We start from the raw sequence: 25,511 nt of genomic DNA, 5'->3' as shown, positions 1-25,511 counted from the left end.
TATATAAATTTTACAATATTTTTGTTTTTAAATAATTTCATTTTAAGAATTTTATTTTTCATGTATTATTTTGAAAAAAAATATAATTTAATATTAATTAACAGTATTTTTATATATTTATTAACCATCTTTATATACTTTTACATACACATACATGTGCACATTGACGTGAGCACTTTATAACTAAGTATTTACCACAACTGAAATATCTATTTTTTTTTAAGTTAAAATATTTTTTTTTCTTAATGCTTCTTTCACTATCGACCAAATTGTAGTAAAATGATTTGTCTTAATAATTTTGTTTTCTTTTTTTTAACTATTATCCGTTTAGAAACTATAATATGAAACCATTGCTTCGACATCACGACTATCTAAGATTCATAACATGAAAATAAACAAATAATAGTAATTTTTTATTATCACAGGAAAAAAACCAAAAAATCAAACATTTTAATCGAACAAACCAAATAAATATTGATTAAAAATGATAGTTATATTTTAGGAGATTAAAACAAAAAAACAACCTAAAACTGAACCGATATTCAGATTAAACATATTAATATATGCTTATTAAAAAATAACGAAACTAATAATCACATTCCGCGAAAGGCGCGGGTTATTAGCTAGTTGTTAATGTAAAGAAGAATCAGGTGACTGTAACACAAGTTCTTTGTGAGAATTGATCAGGAGGGACGACTGACTCTAGAATTGCTACCAAGAGTTGATAAAATATTAAGCCTTTTTTTCAAAAAAAAGAAAGAGTTGATAAAATATTATTATTTGGCCCGTTCGACTTGAGCCAAACACTCTAAATGAACGAGAGGGTCTTTGAGGCTTTTGTTTTAGGCCCTAGTCGGACATATTGGAGTAGTGAAGCAAAGAGGCAAGCAAGAGCATACACTTTCCTCCTCTGCATCACCATTGACGAAGGTAGAACAACTCCATAACTCTCAAAGCTTATACCTTTACTTACGTAAGTGCTTCCTCACCTCTCTCTCGGTCTCTTTCTCAGTCGTCTTCACCCTCGGTGGGTTAAATTTTCATTTTTCAATTCTTTTGATGTTCTCCTCAAGTTTATGTTTTATTTTTTATTTTTTACTCGTTTGACTTGAGCTAAACCTACCGATCTCGATTGTAAAAAGGGCCCTGATTCTGGGTTTTTAAAACCGTCGATAATGTGTAGCTATTTCACCCACTAAGGACATGCGTTGTAGGTGTTCGATAAAATGTATTTTAGAAATCAGAAGTTTATTACTCTGGAGATTTGTATCCAAATTCATGTTCTTTTTTCTTGGTTTGCCTTCTGTAGCTATAAGTTAGGGATGCCATCATAGAGGTGAATAGCTAGTGACTAACTCCTTGTCATTACACTATTGTAATCTTTTCATGTGTATTGCTTGGTTCATGTATCTTTGATAAACCTTAAGTGTGTTCATATGTTACTCTGTTCATTTAGAGATTAATCAAATGCTTTAAGGGCTATATGATTGGATCTAGACAGAAACTGAAGAAAGAATGTTTTTTTTTTTTTTTTGGTTTTGTAGACTTGTTGGTTGGACAATGAAGAAGGGAATACATCCACAGATGCAATGGATCTCTTATGTGACACAGAGCGGTAGATTGATGCACGTCATGATGACAAGGATCCACCATGTTGGCAAAGTCTATCACTTTGGAGCTAAGCGTCAGCTGGCTCAAAGCATTGGCCAGATTGCCAAGTTCAAGCGTAGGTTTAACGAGCAAGAGGAAGAACCTTCCCATGATAATAATAACATCGACAACCAGAAGAAGTAACTGCGTACTCCAACTCTTCTTCTTCTTCTTTTCTCTCTTTCCTTTCCTCAAAAGCCAAATCTCAACAAGGCTTAAGACTTTGCATTTGCTCAAGGCACTATGAACCTTGCTTTGTTTCTCATAATTGATTTTAACGGTTCTTGAGTCGCACTGTTTCATCAATAAAAAAAATTATTATTATATTCTTTGTTTCATATGATCAAACCAAACCAAACAACAAGGTATCTTATAGCATGTAAATCAAACAGGGTTTCAACATGGGTTTAATAAGGTTACGTAACATAAATAACAACTTTTCTTACGACAGAATCAAACTACGAGATCAAAACAGTGACGATGTAATTCAGACAGGGTAACATGACATAACTAGTGATACATTTATCTAGTAACTGGGGAAGTTGGGGTTGACTTCAGCTGCCCAAGCCTCAAGTCCTCCAATTATATCCTTAGCTGAACTAAAACCCGAATCACGAAGATACTGAACAGCTCTCTGTGAGTCATTCCCTCGCCTGCAAACAACGTAGAGGCTCGGATTTGCACAAGACCCTGAGTTAACATGGCCATCTTCCTTTTCTTTCAGAGCTGAAGTAAGCTCGTTTAACCGAGCCTCTAAGTTTGCAAAGGGGATGTTGAGTGAATCCGGGAGAGAGACAATCTTATAGTGATGAGAAGGTCGAACATCTAGAAGAACATGTCTTTCCTTCTTTTGAAGGATTTCTTTGAACTCTTTGCTGCTGATTCTTGATTCTTCAGGAAGTAGATTCAACGGGCCCTATGATCAAACCGGTGCAGTTTAAAGATATATAAAAATGTTGTTGAAAATGAGTGTGATAAAAGAAAGAAAGAAAGAGAGAACAATACCGCAGATAAAGGAAACTGAGTGAACTCCTCATAGTCAAAATCCTTGAACTGCTGCTTATTGAAAGATGAATTGTCTCCACAAACTGTGCACTGCGCTGACCTGCCTCTGATCTTGACCTGTGAGACTTGGTTAGATTTTTAACCTTAGATTGAGTTTAATGAAGAAGAAGTAAATGCCAAGTTTTAAAACATTACAATGCGGATCCTTGCAGATAAAGCGTCAAAAAGAAGCATTCGTTCAGAGAGTGGTTCGCCCACCATGCTAGCGAGTTTAATAGTCTCTAGCGCTTGTAGACAACCAATAGCACCCGGAACTGAGAGAACCAAAAACCACAATTCAAGAATGAAGAAACTGTAGAGACTTGTTTTGCGTTAGAAAAACAAGAAATAAAAACAGCCATTCATGTACCTACTCCAAGAACTCCACTATCAGAACATCTTTGGCACGCTGTTGTCGGTGGAGGAGTTGAAAATAGACAACGGTAACACGGGCCTCCTTTATGATTATAGACCGTAAGCTTGTAGAAGACATAAAACATGTAGCTTAACAACTATATAATGAGTAACGTAACAACTTGGCTTGTCATAGTTAAGATACCTGCCCCTCCATTCCAAGCGCAGCACCTGACACCAGAGGCTGTATACAAGTCACACATCAATAGTTGTGACTATGACTATGTATAAAAATGGAAATCATAAAAGAGAAATCAAAAGACGGCTTCACCTTTCCTAAGAGAACACAACAATCGCTGATCATGTAACGGCTTGGAGGATTGTCGGTTGCATCTACTATGATATCATATCTAGTTTACACAGTTAAGGAAACAGATAACCATTCAACACTCTATAGCATGTCTACATATCTAAGGATACTGGCTGAGGATTTCCAAAGCATTGGATGTGCGAAGAGCTTCCACATATTCATCAATCTTGATCGTCGAGTTTATTCTGGATGTAAAAAAGCACAGTGATTAGACCAAGAGAGTAGAGGTGAGCATAGTTCTCAAAAGTATATTAATCCTCAGGGAGTTTAAACTTACGAGCGACAAGCAGTAGCAGCAGATTTCACTTTGGGGTGACCAATGAATGCTTCCGTGTGTATAACCTGGAGGATAAAGAAAAAAAAAAAAAAAAAAAGATAACAATCAGCATAAGGTAGTATCTTTTGTTCAGTTCACGGACCAGAGAGTGTGCCAAGAAAAAGAAAGAGCTGCCAGAGGAGAATTTTCTCAAGTCTCGTACCTGCCTATGCATATTGTTGAGTTCTACAACATCATGATCGATGATACCCAATCGACCTAGAAGAATACAATCGAAAAGGTAACCAGGAAATCATAATCAAAAGAGAAGCAAGAAATAAAAAAAAAGAGTATATAGGGGACAGATTTGAGGTAAGAGTCTAAAAAAGATACCAACACCACAAGCTGCCAGATACAATAAAGCAGGTGAACCAAGCCCTCCAGCTCCGATGACTAGTACAGAGGACTTCAAGAGATTTGACTGCCCTAAAATTATACAAACACACAGAACAGAAACGGGTCAACAAAGATTGGTCTGAGAAAGTCATTAGGCAGAGTAAACAAGCAAACTAGGTATTGACCAAATGCAGATATACACAGAGGCAACATATCACACCACCTAACATTAGACTCCATAGACTTTTCTTACTTCTAAATACGAAAAAAGCTATCAAAAAAGCAGCAAATAGTATTCAGATTCTCCTTAAAACCAAGCTCCATAGTAGATATCATTCAAACATCGGTAAGTTAATCTCTGGAAGATCTAAAATTTACAAGTGGAATCAAATCAATCAAAGGGAAACAAAAGAAATCAAATTCAAAGTTTTCAACTTTCAGCTCCAATCGTCACTAGCTGATTACAGTTCAAAAACAGAAACGTAAATGCATTTGAGTGTTTGAGAACAGAGTACCTTCAACACCAAACGAAGGGAGTAACAGTTGGCGACTGTAACGGTAAATCTGATCAGGAGACATCCCATGTTCAAGCCCGTGTTCAATCTCCGTTGGAACAGAGCAACCGTTAGACACGGCATCGCAGCGTTCAACCGCCGCCGTCTCATGGAGCTTTGCTTCGAGAGCAGAGATACGGTGCTCGATTTTCGCTTTCTGTAGCTTTAGCTCTTTCAGTTCACGGACGATTTCCGACGAATCCCCACCGTTCGCCGCCATCCCGGTAACCCTAGAGCAGCAGTAAAGAAGACGACGTCAGTCAACGGGATAATACGTTGACTGTTTTTATTCATGCTTTGAATCTGTGTCCACGTGTCACATAACGGCGTGTGTTTTTTTCTATACGGACATAATACATTTAGGTACGGCTTTTTCGTTAGTCTTCTCTAGCAAAATACAAGAATGGCTTCTCAAATTTGTAAATGTTCATTGGCATTGCAGATGCAGATTCTTGTTCATGTTTGAATATACTTTGCTTCGTCTATATTTTTAACATCAATTTTGTTCTCACTCACATAGAGGTGCAAAGTTGGCGTCTAGCAGCTACGGAAAATGGATAAAACAAACGGTTCTTGTCATGTCTTAAGAAAATTATGGGTTTCGGTTCGGAATTTCTTGTAATAAAAAGAAAATTTTGTTCCCACACATTACAATCGGGATGGTCAATGTACCAAACCACGGTCCCCTGTCTGGACGTTCTTGTACAGTTGTATGTGGTCCGCGCTGTGACATGAGACATTGACTGCTTTACTATATATCCAAGGCAAAAACCATAGTCAGTGTTTTATGATTTACTCAGATCATGTATCCCGAAGCCCATTTAAATTTAAACCACTACGGCCCATCAAACTAACACGTAAGACACACACGTGGCATCATAACCATAACCCCGTTGGTGAGACACCATCATGCATAAATTTTATAGTGGGAGAGAACCCAACTCAACTGATCAGATAAAACTCCATCTATGGTTTGATCTGATCTAACTTTGCAGTTTAAAAGTGACCTCTCCCCGAAGAAAATCAAAATGTTGAGAACTTATGTGAATCCAAAACTAATCTCCAAGCCTAATATAACATCAACATGTCTTTACTCTCTTTACCTTAAGGTATAAATATATATATCCTCGATAAGCTTATATTTATTTTCATAAAATAACTAACTACATATATATATAAAAGTGTGTGGGGATTTTTTAAAATTTCTCTACATGTAGAGAGGAAGTGCGAGTGGAGGGAGCTAGGGAAGAAGGAAGAGCTCCTTCTACAGCGGAGGAGTTCACGAGACAAGGTGTTGCGAGCCAGACTGTGGAGAAGACGTACGACCGAGCAGAGGCGACGACCAACGTATCCAGTAATTCTGAGGCCGGGATGGAGGAAGTGAGAAAGGAGTATCAAGAGAAGAAAGAGAGTAGAGACTATCTCAAGAAGGGAAGTGATGATGATGATGATGACGTCTAAAGGAACATGATGAAGATGATATGATGGAGATGATAATCTATGTTTGTATGTAATAAAAATAGTCATGTGTTTTTTTTGTATATATCTCGCGAGTCATGTATAGAAGCGATGTTGTGCGTGTGCTTTTTGTCAGTTAGCATTGCTTGTTAAGTTCATTAATTTATTTTCTAGTTTTGTATCCGCTACTATAAAATAGTTGGAAAATTGTTAAAGTTATCATATTAGTAATATCATTTTTCAATGTTTACTTTAATCTCTTTTATTCTCATTTTTTAAAAAGAAAAAAGATATTTATAATTCTTGGATTAATTAATCTAGACTTAAAGTTTAAAGTTGAGATGTGGGTTAGAATTTTTGAAATGTGAAATTTAGAATTCTGATAAAAATATAAATAAATATTTAAAGAAACATAAAAAACTTTTTAAAATACTTTCAAAAGTAATTTTCGAATTTGAAAAAATATATAATATTTTTTTTAATTTATGTAAATAATTATTTATTATATATATAAAACAAGTGTATAAGAATCTTTTGATTTTTAATAAAGAATATATTTTTGGAAATGTATTTTTTGTGGTGGTAAACATAAATAATGGTAGTTTTACATTTCAAAATATATGTTATGATCACCCTGTTTTAATAAATTGAGGTTTACGGTTTTTCTTTAAAAAAATTCTGTTATTTTTTTTAGTAAAAATAAAAGTCAGTTCCCAATAAAAAAAAAGCAAATGGAATTTGACTGTTTCATCAAATATTCCAAGATTGAGAAGTAAAGAATCGAAAGATACCATATAAAAAAAACTTATAGAGGATTCTGTTTAATTGAATTGGTGGGGGTGGGGGGGGGGGGGGGGGGGGGGGGGGGCAGTTAATATAATAGAGAGATTACTAATTAATGGGCCTAAAGAAGAAACCCAACGTTGGAAGATATTAGCCAAAAACCCTTTGCCAAACAAATCCGAGCTCTGATCGCCGTCTTCAGGTAATAACCCTCGCCGATCTCTTTCACCGGAACTCTCGTATCTGCTTCCCCCAGGTATATCTCCCTCTCCAACACCGTCTCTGAATCCTTATTTCTGATAGATTCATATTGAGCATCATTCAAGACACCAAATTTGTAACTAATTTGATTTAATCTTTGCTTTTTGAAAATCGAAGCTGACTGTTTGATTTGGCTAAGATTGTGGAGAAGTTTTGACTCATGCTTTAGTGATGATGTATAGCTATTTTGTGTGTTGTGATGATTTTCTCATTGGTTAACAGAGAGACATAAAAGGATGAGTGGGTTTAGAGCATTCAAAGCACAGGTGCCCATTCAATGGAGCGAGAGCTTGTACATAACCTTAGTGAGAGGTCTCCCTGGAACCAGGAAGCTTCACAGGCGTACACTCGAGGCTATGGGACTCCGCAGATGCCATCGCACTGTTTTGCACTCTAACACTTCTTCCATTAGAGGAATGATTCAACAGGTTTTGCCTATGCGTATGCTTTTTTTTTGTTGGTCTCACTTTGTCACATGTCATGTTCTTCTCTCAAGCGTGATACTGACTTCAAACGAGTTTCTTTTGGTGAGCAGGTTAAAAGGATGGTTGTTGTTGAGACGGAGGAGATGTTCAAAGCTCGCAAAGAAGCTGAAGCCAACCACAAAGCTCTCCGCCCTCCGCTTGTTGTCAGTCATTCAATCCCTGCAACAGGCTCATCCAACATGTCTTAGAGTATTTCAGAGGATGGTAATAAGAAATGTGGGTATCAGTGGGTTTTGTATACGCTGGATACTTATGTATGTTTGCTCTCATTTTTGTCAAATCCATCTGTTTGGTTACTCTTTTGTGTGTTTCAATGTTTGGAATGAGATTATTGTCAACATACATGATCAGCATTCTTACTTTTGTATGCTTCTCATTCTTTATTTTGGTTACAAAAACAAGAGGATTCTAATATGACGAAAACTATAAAATCTTTACTATGCAATACGAAAACTATAAAACCTAAGGTGCGCGAGTCCTTTTTCGTCTTTGAAGAACATCTTGAGGTACAAAATACAAAATCTTGACTGGTAAAGCTTCTTGGTTTGCTTACTCTCCCATTCAGAAACGCTCAGAATCAGCGGCCCGGATATTAGTGATCCAACGGCTAGCTTCTATAAAACCAACCACTCCCCGGTGCTTGCTGTAATCTGGCTATTGCAAAATATATCTTGCAATAGTCGTACCGAAACGGATTCGCTCTGCATTTTGATATATCCCTCCACTTCTGCCATGGCAAAGAAGACGCCAATTGCAGAACACATTGTCATTAATTAGCGTGATCAGGCTGGCTCCAAACCCGTACGTTGTATATCTATGTGTCTGCAGAAGGCTAGTTGTCCTCTCCTTAGTCATTCAGTGTCGTAGATTATGAGCAGTGAGCACAAGCCAATCAAGGTCTTGTGTCGAATATACTGCTCTCTTTACTAAATCCTTCATCAAGGCATCCTCGAAACATATCAACGATGGCAGAGAATAATTTTATAAAATTTTATCAGGTATTTGAGTTTCTTCTCGGCAGAGAACGGATGTGAAACAAAAAGGAACGAGCGTGCAACTTTACATGGGAAGAAGAGATAAATCCATGGGAAACATGGGGATCAACATTCTTCAACAACCAGACTCGGCGAGACTAGCTTTTAGTTGTTTAAAGCTACTAGTTCTTGAATCAATAGAAAATCCATTAAGCAAAGCGCGATCCATTAGTACTGTAGGATCCATCCAATAATAATATAATATACTTATTTGATATCACAACGTCTTATCGAAAAAACTGTCCATTAATATATTTATGTCACACCGTCTTAAGCGAAAGCCATAAAACACCATTAGACGCAGAACAGATACATGCCATTTGCAACACCACCGGTCTGATGGAGCATTGCATCGATCTCATCTCCATCCTCCATATCAAGCTGATAAAAGTGTAAGATTCAGGGTTTAGCAAATTATACAGTTCGAAACACAAAAAAAAAAAAAAAAAAGCTAGAGAGAGAGTGTGTGATCAGACCTCGTCTGGAGTCTGTTCGGCACGGAGACGACGCCCATCAAACAAGAAAGCAATTGCGTTCAAATCCACAGATTGACGGTCGCAGTAAGCGTTCATCAGCTTCTTCAGCTGAGTGCTCCTCTTGATCTTAAAGAAGACTTCATTTCCATCCTAATTCAATAACCAAACAAAAGAAAATATTTTAATGATTCTTACTCCAAATCATCACCATTAACGTTTTTTTTTTTTTTTTAATCTTAGACTACCGAACAAGCAACAAGTTCAGAAAATGCCAAACAAGTGAAACTCAAATAAGAAGGAAAAAGGTGATCACAACAGGCCAATTTGCATAAGAAGCGAAAAACTTTATGAATCGAATACTCATAATATGCTCTATTCTCAAATGCCTAAGGACGAAAAGCTTTCATAAGACTTCCAAATACATAATTTGCATAAAGCACAACACTAAAACAGACACAGACTGATAAATTATAAACAGATAAGTACCATCTCCACAAACGATCGGTATGTACAGTACCAAACAAGTTCTTGATTGCTACAATCTATGACAAAACATTATTCACAACTTTCAAATAAACATCTGCCTCTGTTAACAAAAGCTTACAACTTTATCAATTAATGTACTGATACACTTCCCACAAACTTATAAAAACGATTCCTTTAGACATATGCCTATAAATATTCGAGAGAAACCTAAAACCCTAGAACGGAAACAGACAAGCACAATCGACGCTACCTGGCCCTTGACTTTGAGATTGATGTGAACTCCTCCTTGCTCTCCGGGCTTCTTGTCTTCTTCCTGAGTAGCAGACATCTTCCTTTTATCAGATTCTCCCGAAAAGCTAAAAGCCACGATCAAGTCCTGAGAGAGATTCGCCGCTATTGCAGAATTGAGACTCTCAGAGAATAAATAAAAGAGTTAAACCACTTTACTTCTTGGTCGCATCGGATTCTTGTTGGCTTTATCGAACGGTTGATGATCATTGGTCGCATATCATCTGACGGCTGAGAGACCGTCGAATCCAAACCGAAACGCTGTCGTTTGGAATCTAGCTTTCTTAATGGGCTCTCTTTTGAGTAAACGGGCTTTCATCTGGGTTTGTTACTCTTCTGATCAGAGCGTGAAAAAAACACTTGCGTTGAATGATATAATTTTGTAGACCTATCATACTATATTATTTTCAAAAGTTTGAAAATATCACCGTAATCTAATTAATTCGAAAATACAACTATCACTATAACTAAAAAAAGACTACTACATTTTATAAAAGGTTTGTGTTAGTGCTATGAAGACTTAGTTTTAAAATTAGAACTAGATTTTGATCGGCGCTAAAGCGCGGAATAATTTTTGGCAAAAATTTATATAATGACATTTTTTCTTTATTTAAAGTAGGTATGAGCGTAAAATTAGTAACTTAAAGTCTGTATCGAACTCAAAACAAAAAAAAACGATTCATACTCAGTACGAAATGTAAGAAATCCCAAAATATGTCTTGTATGGTGGTACAACATATATCCGAACCCGAAGTATTGTTAACCGAACCCGAATGTACAACCCGAAAAAGCAAAAACCCTAAAAAATCTGAAAATGATCTGAAAGTCCAAATTAATCACAAATATAAATATTTGAAACATAAATATGTACTTCAAATATTCAGTTTTATATCCATCGTGAAATTATATCTAAAAATAAGTATTTAAATTTTCAATAAGTATCTTAGATATCCAATTCTATATAAATAAGTTTATTTCTTATGTTTTGCTTTAAAATTTTGGATTTAACTTTAGATATATCCAAACCGAACCCATATAACCTGAATCAGAATAATATGTAGTTACTTTATGGATTTTATGATGTAATACAAATTATAAGCAAAACCAATGTGTTATATCCAAACCCGATCCGTACTTATAAATTTACCAGAATGAGACCTATGATGTAATATAAATTTTAACCAAAATTTCAAATACCCAACCCCTACCCAACGGGTACCTGAACACCCGAGCTTAACATAAAGTATATTTTATGTTTTGTTCAGTTAGTTTTATATTTGATAAATATTTTATATGTTTGTTGGAACAAACCGTAAAACTATTCTCATAAAAATATCAATAATAGCATGTTCCAACATATCATTAAATATTAATAACTATTATTATATATTTTATCATATATATCATGGTCCGGGTTTTAAAGAATTTTTTTTTTTTTTGCATTTGAATTAAAGTACAATTGTATATATGAATTATTAGGCATATATTATTCTTTTTATAATAATAATAAATAAAATATAATTGATTATTTACTTAAAAGCAGTGTTAATATAAGTTGAATTCGTTATTTAAAAAACAATAGATTAGTTATTTTGTTCCTTAATTTTAGGTTAGAGTATATATATTTAATAATAATAAAGTTAAGTATAAGTAGATATAATAGGAAAGCTAGTTAAATGTAATTTTCCAACCTAAATTATTTGTAAATAGATAAAAATAGATTAGATTTTAGAATGAATAAAAATTATATTTATATTTAGTGTGAGTATTGTTTTGATTATGTAAATAATTCTTTTAGAACTTTCATTATCGACACTTTTATATCTTGAAAAAGTGAAAGTATCTTACTAACATAGTATAAATAATTTGTAAAGATGTTTCATGATGTTATATTCCCTTTACATGATATAAGTACAATTTAGTGTATATAAGTATTTTTAAACCTATTAATCACTCTCCGTACATATAAGATCATTAGTATCCCCTATATATTATTTGAGAAGCATTACAACTTCTTTTTGTAGCCACATGTCATCACTAGAATGATTCTTAGAATCATTAGAGAAATATGTTGGTCCATCTAATTATATAATAAGCTTTTAATTAAACTAATAATAAATTCATCATTAATGTACTTTATTATTTCCTTAAATAAAATTTACGTAATTGCATAATGTGGCTAAAGTATATATGACAATTAATGATTTTAAATAATAAAGATTTGATAAAAAAATAGTGTATCTTCTATCATATTTGTTTAATTTTAAGCTATTAAATAAATTAAACAACCACAATAACCATATAATAAAAATTTAGATTTTTATGTATATGTTATATTTTGAATTTTTACAAACGACTATAAATTACTAAAACTGTTAAAAGTCTCACATTCAAATTTTATGATCCATGGTTTAAATTTTTTGTTATGACAACATACAAATAATTACAAAAATTATATAAGTAAAAAGTCTAATTTAATTAATTATTAAGATTAATATATATATCGTTTTAAATTAAACTATAAACCATATAAAATACAATATTTTAGTTTCAAAATTTACTTTGAACAATTTTTTGATAAAAGTTTTGAACGATCATTTACAACTTATTTTTAAAAAAAATTATAAATGACTAAACCTATTAATCCCACAATGAAAATTTTGTTATCAGTAATTTAAATTTTTTTCTATAAAAGATACAAATGATCAAAAAACTATATGAGTAGAAATCATCATTTAATAGATATTAATATTAAAAATATACTAAAATATATTATCTATGTTAGTATCATTTAAATTTAATAACATATCCTATCAAATAAAAAAAAATATTTTTTGGATTAATAAAATTGATTTATATGTTCGCACCAATTTAATTATATTTTTAATAGTTACTAACTTTTAATTATTTAATATATATTTATTATTTCATAATATGTAAAAATATTTAATACATAAAATCATTTATATATATATAATGTTGATTCCGCGCAAGACGCGGATCTTAACCTAGTTTATAGTATATCAGTAAAGTTTAGAAATTAACTCTGGATCTTGCATATTCCTAAATACACAAGTGCAGTTTTGTGAGTATAAATATCTTTTTTACATATATCAATTATAATTACTATATTTAATTAGTATACTAATAATTCAGCAGAGGGTAGTTACTAACAAAAATATTGGAAGATACTACGATGAGCACAACTTAGTTGTTAAGGGATGTTACATTTATCTCTAATGAAATATGGATAGGTCCAAAAATTAATGACAATATTTTTAAGTAGATAAAAAGTAAAATTCTGTTTTAATAGATTAGATATGATATAGATGTTTGAGAATTGGGACAGGTGAAAACATAAAACTGATGTAATCTCTAGGATAGTATAAGTATATGACAGAATCAGACAGAATCGATACAATGTTGTGGCAATTCAGACAATGACATTAGACATATTTGCAGAGATGCTGAGACAATAATTGATGAGGTCCTTATGAAGATGTCAATACATAACATGAATATGTTGTGACAATCAAGAAGACCGCAGTTGGATACTTAAGAAGATGTTTCCGCCGAGTCACAAAGTATTACAAAAAAAAAGTATTACATAATATAATAAATAATTAATACACGAGGCTAAAATATGAGATTACTGTGGAATTGGAGTTTAAGCGACCATGGCTAACAAGGACGAGTTAAGAGGCGATTGTTGAAGAGAAAAATATAATACTCTCTCCGAAAAGATCCATATTTTAATAAAATTTAATATATTTTAATATATGTGAAAGTTTCAAAATAGACATATATTTGAAACATAAGAAGTATTGAAAAATTATTGTAAGTTGGAGAAGACTTTTTTTATTCTTGGGGTAAATTTTCCTTACTCTATGTAAACTAAAATCAAAAGGAAGATTCGTAGATCTTTTTTTTTGGAAGTTACTATGACTAGTCATAAAATTTGTGTGTAAATTGTAAACCCAAAGCCCACAACACAAGCTTTGGAGACAAAGGCCCAGTCATCTACATCACTCTTCAACGGTAACAAAAGCACAGATCATGTGACGCCTAAAGGTAGTCTTCGTACGGGACATACAGCTAAGGAAATACAGCTATCAAACCGTTTTGAAACCTTGGGATTGTGTGCTGTCACAAGCTGAGCTGTGCTCTCCTTTGTCTCTACATGAGTACATGCTTTCCCTATATAATGTACTCTATTGTAATCGATGAACCTAAGTTGAAAACCCTAATAAGAAAGTTATCTTCTTCACAAAGAAACCCTATTTCTCACCAAGCTTTCATGGTATCAGAGCCATGGATGGTGATCCTTATACCTCTCCTTTGACAATCACTCAGTGTGTCACTCTGAAACTCAATGACTCAAACTATCTTTCCTGGAAATTTCAGTTCGAGCAATTCCTCAACAGTCAGTCTCTTCTAGGTCATGTCAACGGTAGCACTCCTCGCCCAGCTCCGATTCTCACCACCGTGAATGGCGAACAAACTACAGAGACCGCAAATCCTGAGTGCGCTCAATGGGTCCGTACTGATCAACGTATCATGGCTTGGTTGGTCGGATCCTTGTCTGAAACCGTCATCAGTAGTGTTTACGGTCTCCGTTCTTCTCAAGAGCTGTGGTACTATCTCGCACAGAAATACAACCGCGTTTCTCCGACAAGAAAGCTCGACCTCCAGAGTCGAATCCAGACAACAAAGAAGGGCTCTCGGACTCTCTCTGTTTATCTCGCTGAAATCAAGTCGCTTTGCGACCAACTGGACTCGATTGGTGCGCCGTTGTCTGAGCAAGAGAAGATCTATGGCGTTCTGCGTGGACTTGGGAGAGAGTACGAGTCTATCTCTACTGTCATTGAGAGCTCAATGGATGCTTTTCCGGGTCCTAACTACGATGATGTTATTTTTAAGCTTATCAGCTTTAACGACAAGTTAGCTACCTACGAAGCTCCAACAGACGTCTCTATCAACCAAGCCTTCTACACTAACAGAGGGGGATACTCTTCTCGCGGTAGAGGTCGTGGTGGTTCTCGTGGCAGAGGAAACTACTCCACCCAAGGTCGTGGCTTTCATCAACAGATCAGTCAGTCTTCTGGACGGGGTTCCTCTTCTGCGCCTGATAACCGTCCAATCTGTCAGATCTGTAACAAGTTTGGCCATCCAGCCTACAGGTGTTACAAACGCTTCGATCACTCTTACCAAGCAGAGGAGTACCACACCGCTTTGGCTGCTATGCGTGCCCAAGACACCCGCTACGACTCTGGTCAGGAATGGTACGCGGACTCTGGAGCAACTGCTCACATCACCAACAACGTCTCTCAGCTTCAGTCTTCACAGGCATATACTGGAGACGACACTGTGTTGGTTGGTAACGGTGAGTGTATGCCTATAACACACGTTGGTACTGCGATGTTGCCTAGTCTTCAAGGTAATCTTCCCCTTAAAGATGTTCTTATATGTCCTGTAATGACTAAATCACTTCTGTCTGTCTCAAAACTTACGGCTGATTATCCATGTTCAATTGAGTTCGATGCTGATAGTGTTATTGTGAAGGACAAACAGACAAGGCAGCTACTAACCAAAGGAGTTAGACAAAAAGATCTGTACGTATTGGAGAACTTGAAGTTCATGGCCTTCTATTCTCACAGACAGCAGGCTGCAGGTGGTGATGTGTGGCACATGAGGCTAGGTCACCCTCACCATGAAGTTCTCCAGCGTCTTGCATCAAATAAAGCCATCATCGTTAATAACCTCAGTCGTCAGCTCTGTGAGGCGTGTCAACTGGGCAAGTCTAGTCGTTGACCGTTTTCTAGTTCTGAGTTTGTAGCTTCCCGTCCCTTAGAGAGAGTGCATTGTGACCTCTGGGGGCCTTCTCCAGTTGTGTCTACACAAGGGTTTCGGTTTTATGCAGTTTTTGTAGATCATTTCTCAAGATATACTTGGATGTACCCTTTGAGAATGAAATCAGACTTCTTTACTGCATTCTTGAGCTTCCAGAACTTAGTAGAAAGACAACTAGACAGCAAAATACAAGTGTTTCAAAGTGATGGTGGTGGAGAGTTTATTAGCAAACAACTGCTCAATCATTTTGCGTCTTGTGGGATCAAACAACATCTTTCCTGTCCTCATACCCCACAACAAAACGGTCTCGCTGAGAGGAAGCACCGTTATGTTACTGAGTTGGGGCTATCACTTATGTTTCAGAGTAAGGTTCCTCACCAGTTATGGGTCGAAGCGTTTTTCACTGCTACATATCTCGGCAATTTGATGCCATCTTCGGTGTTACCTGAAAAGAAAAGCCCTTATGAAATGCTTGTTGGCAAACCTCCGGTTTATTCCTCTCTGCGTGTGTTTGGAACAAGCTGCTATCCGTTTCTCAGGCCTTATGGAAAGAATAAGTTTGATCCGAAAAGTCTACACTGTGTCTTTCTTGGTTACAGTGAGAAGCATAAGGGATACAGATGCTTACATCCACCGTCTGCTAGAGTTTATATCAGTCGACATGTTCTTTTTGAAGAAAACAAGTTTCCATATGAAAAGGAGTTTCAGTCGTTCCTTTCATCACTGGACACTCCTCTTCTCTCAAGTTGGCGTTCTGAACATGTTACAGCTACGGAACAGGTGGTTGATCAACCGGCTGCTGAAGAGTTTATCCCTCCCCCAAGGAAGACTCAAGCCCCACCTCCTGTTTCCCCTGCATCTGCAGCATCTATCTTTTCTGATGAGGATTTCCCTCCTCTGCCTTCGCCTCCTGTGTCTCCAGTTCAACAAGAAGTTGTGCAACCTGCACCAGTTCATCAAATGATCACTCGAGCCAAAGATGGGATCAGGAAACCTAACCTAAAGTATGCGTTGGTCACTGTATAATCTCTCTACCCTGAACCGAAGACTCTCGCTGCAGCTTTCAAGGACCCAAACTGGACCAATGCAATGCAGCATGAGAAAAACAATATGGATATCACTCATACGTGGGATCTAGTCCCCCCTGATCCCACCATTCAACCTATTAGCAGTGGATGGGTACATAAGTCGAAGCTAAACGCAGATGGAACCTTAAACAAACGCAAATCAAGACTAGTAGCTCGAGGAAACGAGCAATCTGAGGGTATTGACTTTGTTGAGACCTACAGCCCGGTGGTACGTACAGCAACAATACGCTCAGTGCTACACATTGCGACAGTTAAGGGTTGGAAAATCAAACAACTGGATGTAGAAAATGCCTTTCTCCACGGGGATCTCAAGGAGAATGTGTATATGAAGCAGCCTCCGGGGCTAGAAGATAAAGAAAAGCCTCATCACCTTTGTAAGCTACGCAAAGCTATCTACGGACTTCGCCAGTCTCCACGTGCTTGGTTTGATAAGTTCAGTACCTTCTTACTGGAGTTTGGGTTTAAATGCACTCATGGCGATCCTTCTCTGTTCGTGTATCTCCATGGAGACGATGTTATCTACCTTCTTCTCTACGTGGATGATATGCTGCTAACAGGAAACAATGAGAGGTTGATTGAGAAGCTAATGGTAACGCTAAACACTACTTTCCGGATGAAAGACATGGGCTCAGTGCATTACTTCCTTGGCATACAAGTCCAAGCACACACTGATGGCTTGTTTCTTTGTCAAGAAAGATATACACTTGATCTCCTAGAGGCTGCAGGAATGTCAGATTGCGCTCCAATGCCAACTCCGTTACCGATACAGTTAGACAAGGTACCTGGCAACGACAAGCTGTTCTCTGAGCCGACATATTTTTGAAGCTTAGCGGGTAAGCTCCAGTATCTGACTCTGACAAGGCCAGATATTCAGTTTGCAGTAAACTACATGTGCCAGAAGATGCACTCTCCAACAGTTGCTGATTTCTCCAACCTAAAGAGAATAATGTGTTACCTCAAAGGGACATGCCGCCTTGGTCTGAATATCAACGCACAAACTGGCTTCCTTCTGTATGGCTTCAGTGACAGTGACTGGGCTGGCTGCAAAGACACTCGCCGGTCCACAGGTGCTCTCTGTACGTTCCTAGGCTCTAACATAATCTCGTGGTCTGCAAAGAGGCACCCAACTGTGTCAAGGTCGTCAACAGAAGCAGAGTACCGCACTCTGTCCATCACAGCGACTGAACTCAAGTGGATAGCGTCCTTACTTGGTGAGATGGGGATCTCTCTTCCTGATACACCTGAGTTTTTTTGTGATAACCTCTCTGCTGTCTACTTGACTGCTAATCCAGCTCTTCACAACAGAAGCAAGCATTTTGACACAGACTTTCATTATGTACGCGAGAGGGTTGCTCTGGGTGCTCTCGTCGTCATTCAGGTCCCTGCGGTTCTTCAACTGGCTGATATCTTCACCAAGTCGCTTCCGCAACAACCTTTCTTTGCCTTGCGCAACAAACTTGGGATCAGTAAGCCTCCTGCTCCAAGTTTGAGGGGGTGTGTAAACCCAAAGCCCACAACACAAGCTTTGGAGACAAAGGCCCAGTCATCTACATCACTCTTCAACGGTAACAAAAGCACAGATCATGTGACGCCTAAAGGTAGTCTTCGTACGGGACATACAGCTAAGGAAATACAGCTATCAAACCGTTTTGAAACCTTGGGATTGTGTGCTGTCACAAGCTGAGCTGTGCTCTCCTTTGTCTCTACATGAGTACGTGCTTTTCCTATATAATGTACTCTATTGTAATCGATGAACCTAAGTTGAAAACCCTAATAAGAAAGTTATCTTCTTCACAAAGAAACCCTATTTCTCACCAAGCTTTCATAAATAGGTGTAAAAAATCTCTATATGAGTTTCAACACAGAAGAGAAAACCTAAAGAGAGTTTTGAATTTATTGTAAGGTCTTATTGTCATTGGGATGTTTTTGGGTTGTTTGTAAATCTTTGAACATGATTGGTTAAGTTAAGATGTGTTTTGAATTTATTGAAATCATTTTAAATGAAAATTTTATACATTTAAATTTATTTAACATTTTTTTAAAAATGTGTAATTTTTGAGTTTTAGTATTAATAGTTTTTGAGAAAACAGCCATTAAAATCATAAACTTGCACAAATTAAAGCAAAAAAACTTCTAAGTCGTGTTTGATCCAAAAGAATTCCGCAAGTTTTAAATATTGGATGCTTTAACTCTCATTTTTGTTTACTTGACCATTTAAAAACTCAAATAGTCCACTGTTAAACTAAAACGTAAAGCTCAAGAAGAAATCAAGACTGAGCTTTCGTCACCTAAAACCTGATAAGTAATTGAGAGTGATAATTCGACTTTATCAAAATGATGAGAATCATTACCTGTCGCTGGAGAAACTACCACTGATCGTCTTAATCGTAGATTGCCTTTGTAATCGATTTAGAGAAGATGAAATTGAATTGGGGATTAGGTTTCTGAGTGAGGAAGGTGAACTCGATTTTTTTTTAAAACAAAATAATTTTTAAAATGGCGTCGTATATAACGGCCGTTGCTCGAGTTTAACAGTTGATTTTTCGAGTAGCTGAATCAACAAAAAATGAAAGTTAAAACAGCTAATATCGAAAAATTGAGGAATTGTTTGGATCAAACATGAGTTTTTTTAAGCTCATAAACATGAGTTAGAGATTTTTTAAAAAAATTTGAAAGTTGAGGGTTTAATGGTTGTTTTCTCAATATTTTTTGTACTTTTAAGGTTGTAAATAATTTAGGGACTGCTAGTAGACTCGTAAGACACCCTTTTAAACCTTAATTAAGTTTCTGATATTTAAGGTCGTGATATATCCTGAACTATTTTCCTATTAAAAATTTATGGCAGAAAAAAAAATTACAGCAATTTTCACGTAAAATCTATTATGTTAAGATAGAAGTCACAACTTCTATTCATGTGTGATTTAAAAAAAAAAATAGATATTTTCTAAAAAATTATATTTCATTTATTTATAATTAACATTTTTTCATTATTAAATATCACATCTTATATAATCAAGACATATAACAATTTTACCTATAAAACTGTTTTAATTTTATTTTTAACTATAAAAAATTTGTTGACAAAAATCTAAAAAATCCTACTAATAATGTAAATATTTTTATTTAATAATGAATTATTTAATTTCGTAGTTAGTAGTATAAAATTATTCAAATCAATGTTAATGAAGATTTTATTACAAAAAAAAATTGTATGCTATTTTCATAAACTTTCTAATTATAATCTGTATTATTAAAACTGAAGAACTATATGAATCGATTCTGTTAAAATAGAAGTCACAACTTATATTCATGTGTGGGTTTCTAAAAAAAATGGATTTTTCCCTAGAAAATCATATTTCATTTATTTCTAGTCAACATTTTGGCATCATTAAAATTTACATCTTATATAATCAACACATAGAACAACTTCACCTATAAAACTGTTTTAATTTTATTTTTAATTATAACAAATTCGTTGACAAAAATCTAATAAAATCCTACTAAAATTTAAATATTTTTATTTAATAATGCATTAATTAATTTTGTAATTAGTAGTATAATTTTGTTCAGATCAATTTTAATTAAGATTATATTATTAAAAAATTGTATGATATTTTCATAAATTTTCTAATTATAGTCTATATTATATTAAAATGGAACTAATATATGAATTAAATAGAAAGTTATCTTAAATTAATAAATTAACTTATTTTATTTTAAAAATGAATTTCATTTAAAATATCAGTCACCATTAAAAGGTATTTAAATTCGTAAACCATGTATAAAATTTACTAAAATAATAAGCCTAAATTATTTAAACATAACAGTATATTTACTTATGAAATCGTGATATATACACTAAAATTATAAATGCCAAAGTATATTTTTAAACACAACAAGAAAATATAAATGATCCTATACAAATATCTATTCTATAGTAATTAAAAATATATATTTTGATGGGTTTTATCTTTTTGATGATTACTGTAGAAATTAAAAATATATATTTTGATGGGTTTTATCTTTTTGATGATTTCGGATTATGAATTTAGTGTACCAAATTTAAAAATATATTATATGTAATAACAATTAATAAAAAAAGTAAAAGTATAAAACAAATCTTTATATATTAATAATATCAAATAACAACTAAACAATAAAAATTATAGTACATTACTTATAACATTAAAATATAAATCATATATTTAAAATATTTACGTATGTCAAAATTATGCATTTATAAAAGAGTTATTCTTGGGTTCACCCCCTAGGGTGAACCTAAAGGTTCACCAACCAATAGATTATTATCATTTTAAATCTAGTATCTTTTAATTATGGAAACCAAATAACTTGGCAAATTATATTATTTTTTCAAAATAAAATTTAAAAATAAATAAAAATAATATATAAAAAACGAATTCAAAAAAAAAAATGTTGTCAACAAAACACTAAACCCTAAACTCTAATACTAAACCCTAAACTCAAATCCTAAACCCTAAATTCTTGGGTAAACCCTAAATCATTGGGTAAACCCCTAAACCCTTGGAAAAACACTAAACATGTTGTCAACAAAACACTAAACCCTAAACTCTAATCCTAAACCCTAAACCCTTGGGAAAACCTTAAACCCTTGGGTAAACCCTAAACCCTTGGGTAAACCCTAAACCCTTGGGTAAACCCTAAACCCTTAGGTAAACCCTAAACCCTTGGAAAAACACTAAACATTTGGATAAATTCTAAATTATAAATCTTAAACACTAAACTCTAAATCTTAAAAATAAATATTTTTTTTTAAATAATATTTTTTAGAACTATTGTTATTTTTATTTATTTAATTTTTTATTTTTTATTTTAATAGCATAATATAATTTGGCAAATTATTTTCTTTCCTTAATTAAAAGATACTAGATCTAAAATGACAACTTTCTATTGGTTGGTGAAACTATCCAAGAAAAAGTCTTTATAAAATATCCTCACCTGGGATCATGCTCTAGTTATTATTACATGATACCCAAATGCACGCATGCTTTTGAGCTATTCAATTCATTTGAAGCAGTTACGTCGTAGTGTGTGAATGGTTATTTAGTCAATGTTATGTGTGGCCAGACATTATAATTGACAAATAGTACTCCTTCTAGATTTAAATACAAGATGTTTAAGGTTTTACACACATATTAAGAAACAATAAATACAATATTTTAGTTGTTACTTTTTGATTATATCAATAAAGTTTTACCACTCATAATTTTACTTTTTAATTTATGTTTAAATTTTAAAAATAAATGCATTAATTATATCTCAAAACATCATACATTTGTATACAACATAAAAATATAGAACATCTTACATTCATATCCGGAGGGAGTATATTTTATTTATATAATACTAGCATTTTGTTATCCTACCGTAAACATCAAGGACAAGCAGCTAACGTTCCTATCTAAAACTCAACTTGGTGGACAGACATCATTCAAGTGACCTAACACATTGAATTCTTTTCCTTGGTTGATAAGAAAATATGAGTATATAAATGCATATTTGTATTAGTATTAGACTATAAGACAAAGTTCATATTTTATTAGGGCCATAATACTTAGAGAGAAGTCAATATGAATGTGACTCCTCTCTTGCATATAATGGACATTTTGTTTCATTTTCTCGATTCCGTGTAAACAAGCTTACCGACTTCGAGCCTGGGGGAAACATATAGTGCGATGTCGTCAAAAACATATAATCATAAAAATACTATTCACATAGGATGTCTGATGTTGTTTTCATTATTTAGGTCTTAAACATCGAAGATATATGGTTTGAGACTGTTCAAAAAAACACCTAAGATGAAACTACTTTTGAATTTGTCATCGCTATCCTAGTATCTGTTTGAGCATATAGATGCCCATAAAGTTGAATCTGTCTTAAATCAAAAAATCATTGAATTACGATCTTTCAAATTTTCAAATTAATTCTATATAGCAGGAACTACTTATGTTACATTACTAAGAAATAAAACGAAAAAGATAGATGTTCTTAGATCATGATTAGCATATATATTACAGGTGAAATTAAAATTGAATGTGGTTGTATAGTTTTTTTTAATTAAAAAAAACAGGTGCATAAAACTGCTTATGCACCGACTGCACTTGACCTTATGGTCACGCGGATATAGACCTATCTTACGGTCAATTTGAATATCCGGAGTGAGAGTCCATCCGTAAACCGTATCATTTTTTGGAGATTAGTATGAGTTTCTCTATGAGTCCGGGATATCTCAAAGGTTAAACAAACAAAAAAAAATTATTTCACAACTTAAGATGCAACTTTACAATTTCAAATGCAAATTTCACGTAGTAATTACAAGTTTTAGTCGTAGATTTCATCAAAATTTTGCTACTAGTAGTGTTCAACTTGTATAGTCCAACTAAACTCTACAAGTATGAAGTATCATATTGGTTTCCCCCTTGGACGGACATCAAATATATATGGACAAGTTAGCTTGATTCATTATTATACTATTCGAAATTATTTGAGGTGTCTGATTAGCTAACCTATATGACAAATCTAAACGCGTTCATTATCCATCCAAGTTGCTTAAATCTAATATTACGAGCTAAATCGAACTTGTAAATAAACAAATTTCTACGTATTAAGTTCTTCGATCATTTAAATTTTAATACTATCCCTCCTCATCGCTGAAAATATATCTATCCAATTATTGGTAGAACACATCCAAAGGAGCAAAACGACTGAATATTTGGGAACTCCCTCTATTTGATTCGACGTAGGAAAAAGAGAAGTTGGAAATCAGAGCTATAACGTTCACATCGACGAGACTAAATGTTCTTTAACACGATTGTACATATTGATACTCCAGCAATAGACGAATTTTTAAATAAAATTATTATAGCAATGTTAATTTTTGACTGAATTCTTGTTCTTAAAATAAAATTATTATAGCAATCCTTGTTTTTTTTTTTTTGACATCGATTGAATTCTTGTTATTATAGCAATAAGTTAATGCATCACATCAGCGATTATTGATATAATACTCACTTTTAACGGATATGTAAGCTGTTTTCCAACAATTTAATAATACCATCAAATAAAGGTGTGTTTTTTTGACATCGCAAAGGTGTGGTTAATGTGCCTGTAGTGAACATATTTACTGGGTTGTAGAGGCTTGTAGCTCAACAGTTGTTATTTGTAAACTCGTAAGAGCATGATTAACGAAGATTTTTAGAGTGAAATTTTTAGCGGAATATAAAAAACTGTTTATTAACTTTTAACTAAAAAATGCTAAGAACCGACTCTTGAATAAGAGCTGGTTCAAAAGCCGGTTCTTAACTTTTTTAGTTAAAAGTTAAGAGATGATTTCTTATATACCGATAAGAACTCCACCCTAAGAAACCTCGTTATCATGCTCTAATGGTTGGTTTTTCATAAACGCTGCATATTGAATTCAAATTTTACTTTCTTATAAATATATAGAATATGTGAAAAAAAATATATGATCTTTTTGTTGTTGCGAGTCGTCAGACTATGTGATCTATGTTTGGAAGAATCACCAAAAAGGTTTGTCCAAGAAAAAAAAGAATCACCCAAAAGGCAACAGCTGCAGTAAAATTAACAAATCAATCTCAAATTGAATACTTGTTTTCGCACGTACCCACCATCTGACAACATATACGGTACAGCATCCAATCACTATGATTAAAACAGTCAAACTTTTAATAAAATAAATAATTACTTTCACACGTCATCCAGTAAACTAGTTGGAAAAAAAAGTTTAACAGTTACAAATAAAAGTCATCTAGTCGGAAAAAAAGTCTCTCTTCTCTCTCGAACAATTTTCTTCTCTTATCTTCAAAAAAATCTTTCAGAGAAGTTAGATCTTGTTTTGAGAGTGAGAGAGACCGTCGGTTTTTGTTTTCCGGTTTCGGTTTCATCCGACCGGCTCTGACTCCGACGTTCTCGCCTTCTTCTCCGGCGATGGACGGCCGGCTTTTGTTTCCGGGAGGTGATGGTTCCTTCAAGCATCGCTATCGCCGGCTAAAGTCCGGGTCTTTCCCGGCTCCGTTTGATCTACGGCTCTGTTCTTCTCTGTCTCATTGTCTCTACTTCTGAAGCTCCGATGATTCTCTTTCCCAATGGTTTTTGGTTTTTGCATCTTCATGCTTATCTTTATCTTTAAAGATGTCATGCATGATAGTCGGAGTTGTAGGATCGATTGTAGGCGGTTGATGTTTTCGTCGATTCATAGATCCGCCATATAGATCTCTCGATTCAAACCTTTGTTATGACCATTCTGATGGTTTTTCATGGTCGTTTCCCCGTCGGCGGAGCTTCGCCATTATTCTCTCTGGTTCCGGTGGAAGGATGTGTTCGTGCCTTAGACACGTGTTCATTGATCGCAGGGCGATCGGACATCTGGTGGGCGACGTGTGCTTTCTTCTTTAACGGGTTTCTCCTATGGGCTTTAGGCCCATAGCTAGCAAAATGTTGTGGCCGGTCTGTTTTGGACTTTTCGTTTGGCTTGTTGTTCTTTTGGCCCTAGTTTAGTCTTTGTTTGACCCTTTGCTTGTATAGTTTGTTGGGCTTAATCTTGTTGGACTAAGTTATCTTTAATAAATTCCAGCGGAAAAAAAAAAAAAAAAAAAAAAAGTCATCTCCAATATCTTGCG

General features: G+C 34.4%; 4 protein-coding genes and 1 pseudogene across 6 annotated transcripts; 3 read left to right on the top strand and 2 right to left on the bottom strand.

Annotated features, from left to right (window-relative positions):
• Positions 1 to 470: 470 nt before the first annotated feature.
• On the top strand, positions 471 to 1,976 carry LOC111210016. 3 transcript variants are annotated; one of them, XR_002661412.2, is made up of 2 exons: positions 471 to 930; positions 1,545 to 1,976. XR_002661412.2 is itself a non-coding variant. In XM_022710220.2 (2 exons), exon 2 carries the CDS (start codon positions 1,561 to 1,563, stop codon positions 1,792 to 1,794), a length of 234 nt encoding a protein of 77 aa, XP_022565941.1. In that variant the 5' UTR covers positions 882 to 1,027; positions 1,545 to 1,560; the 3' UTR covers positions 1,795 to 1,976. The 3 variants fall into 3 exon arrangements, 1 of the variants encoding a protein (XP_022565941.1); XR_002661411.2 differs by having other exon boundaries at positions 471 to 973; XM_022710220.2 differs by having other exon boundaries at positions 882 to 1,027.
• Positions 1,977 to 2,001: 25 nt separating this feature from the next.
• LOC111210015 (adenylyltransferase and sulfurtransferase MOCS3) lies at positions 2,002 to 4,894 on the bottom strand. Its single transcript, XM_022710219.2, has 11 exons — positions 4,586 to 4,894; positions 4,068 to 4,160; positions 3,898 to 3,953; positions 3,696 to 3,760; positions 3,529 to 3,603; positions 3,380 to 3,458; positions 3,254 to 3,292; positions 3,065 to 3,173; positions 2,851 to 2,969; positions 2,656 to 2,772; positions 2,002 to 2,566 (listed from the first exon to the last, which is right to left on the bottom strand). Exons 1-11 carry the CDS (start codon positions 4,842 to 4,844, stop codon positions 2,177 to 2,179), a joined length of 1,401 nt encoding a protein of 466 aa, XP_022565940.1. The 5' UTR covers positions 4,845 to 4,894; the 3' UTR covers positions 2,002 to 2,176.
• Positions 4,865 to 6,332, top strand: LOC111209754 (annotated as a pseudogene).
• A 622-nt stretch (positions 6,333 to 6,954) lies between these two features.
• On the top strand, positions 6,955 to 7,953 carry LOC111198631 (50S ribosomal protein L30). The gene is made up of 3 exons (XM_022687423.2): positions 6,955 to 7,121; positions 7,349 to 7,554; positions 7,662 to 7,953. The coding sequence occupies exons 2-3, from the start codon at positions 7,363 to 7,365 to the stop codon at positions 7,797 to 7,799; spliced, it is 330 nt and encodes a 109-aa protein (XP_022543144.1). The 5' UTR covers positions 6,955 to 7,121; positions 7,349 to 7,362; the 3' UTR covers positions 7,800 to 7,953.
• Positions 7,954 to 8,774: 821 nt separating this feature from the next.
• On the bottom strand, positions 8,775 to 10,096 carry LOC106371430 (small ubiquitin-related modifier 1). Its single transcript, XM_013811498.3, has 3 exons — positions 9,858 to 10,096; positions 9,122 to 9,271; positions 8,775 to 9,026 (listed from the first exon to the last, which is right to left on the bottom strand). Exons 1-3 carry the CDS (start codon positions 9,933 to 9,935, stop codon positions 8,940 to 8,942), a joined length of 315 nt encoding a protein of 104 aa, XP_013666952.1. The 5' UTR covers positions 9,936 to 10,096; the 3' UTR covers positions 8,775 to 8,939.
• Positions 10,097 to 25,511: the final 15,415 nt, after the last annotated feature.

Source organism: Brassica napus, chromosome C9, assembly GCF_020379485.1.
Source record: "Brassica napus cultivar Da-Ae chromosome C9, Da-Ae, whole genome shotgun sequence".
Classification (NCBI taxonomy): Eukaryota; Viridiplantae; Streptophyta; class Magnoliopsida; order Brassicales; family Brassicaceae; genus Brassica; species Brassica napus.
The sequence above is the reverse complement of the archived record's forward strand: the minus strand, read 5'-3'. Positions and strand labels throughout refer to the sequence as shown.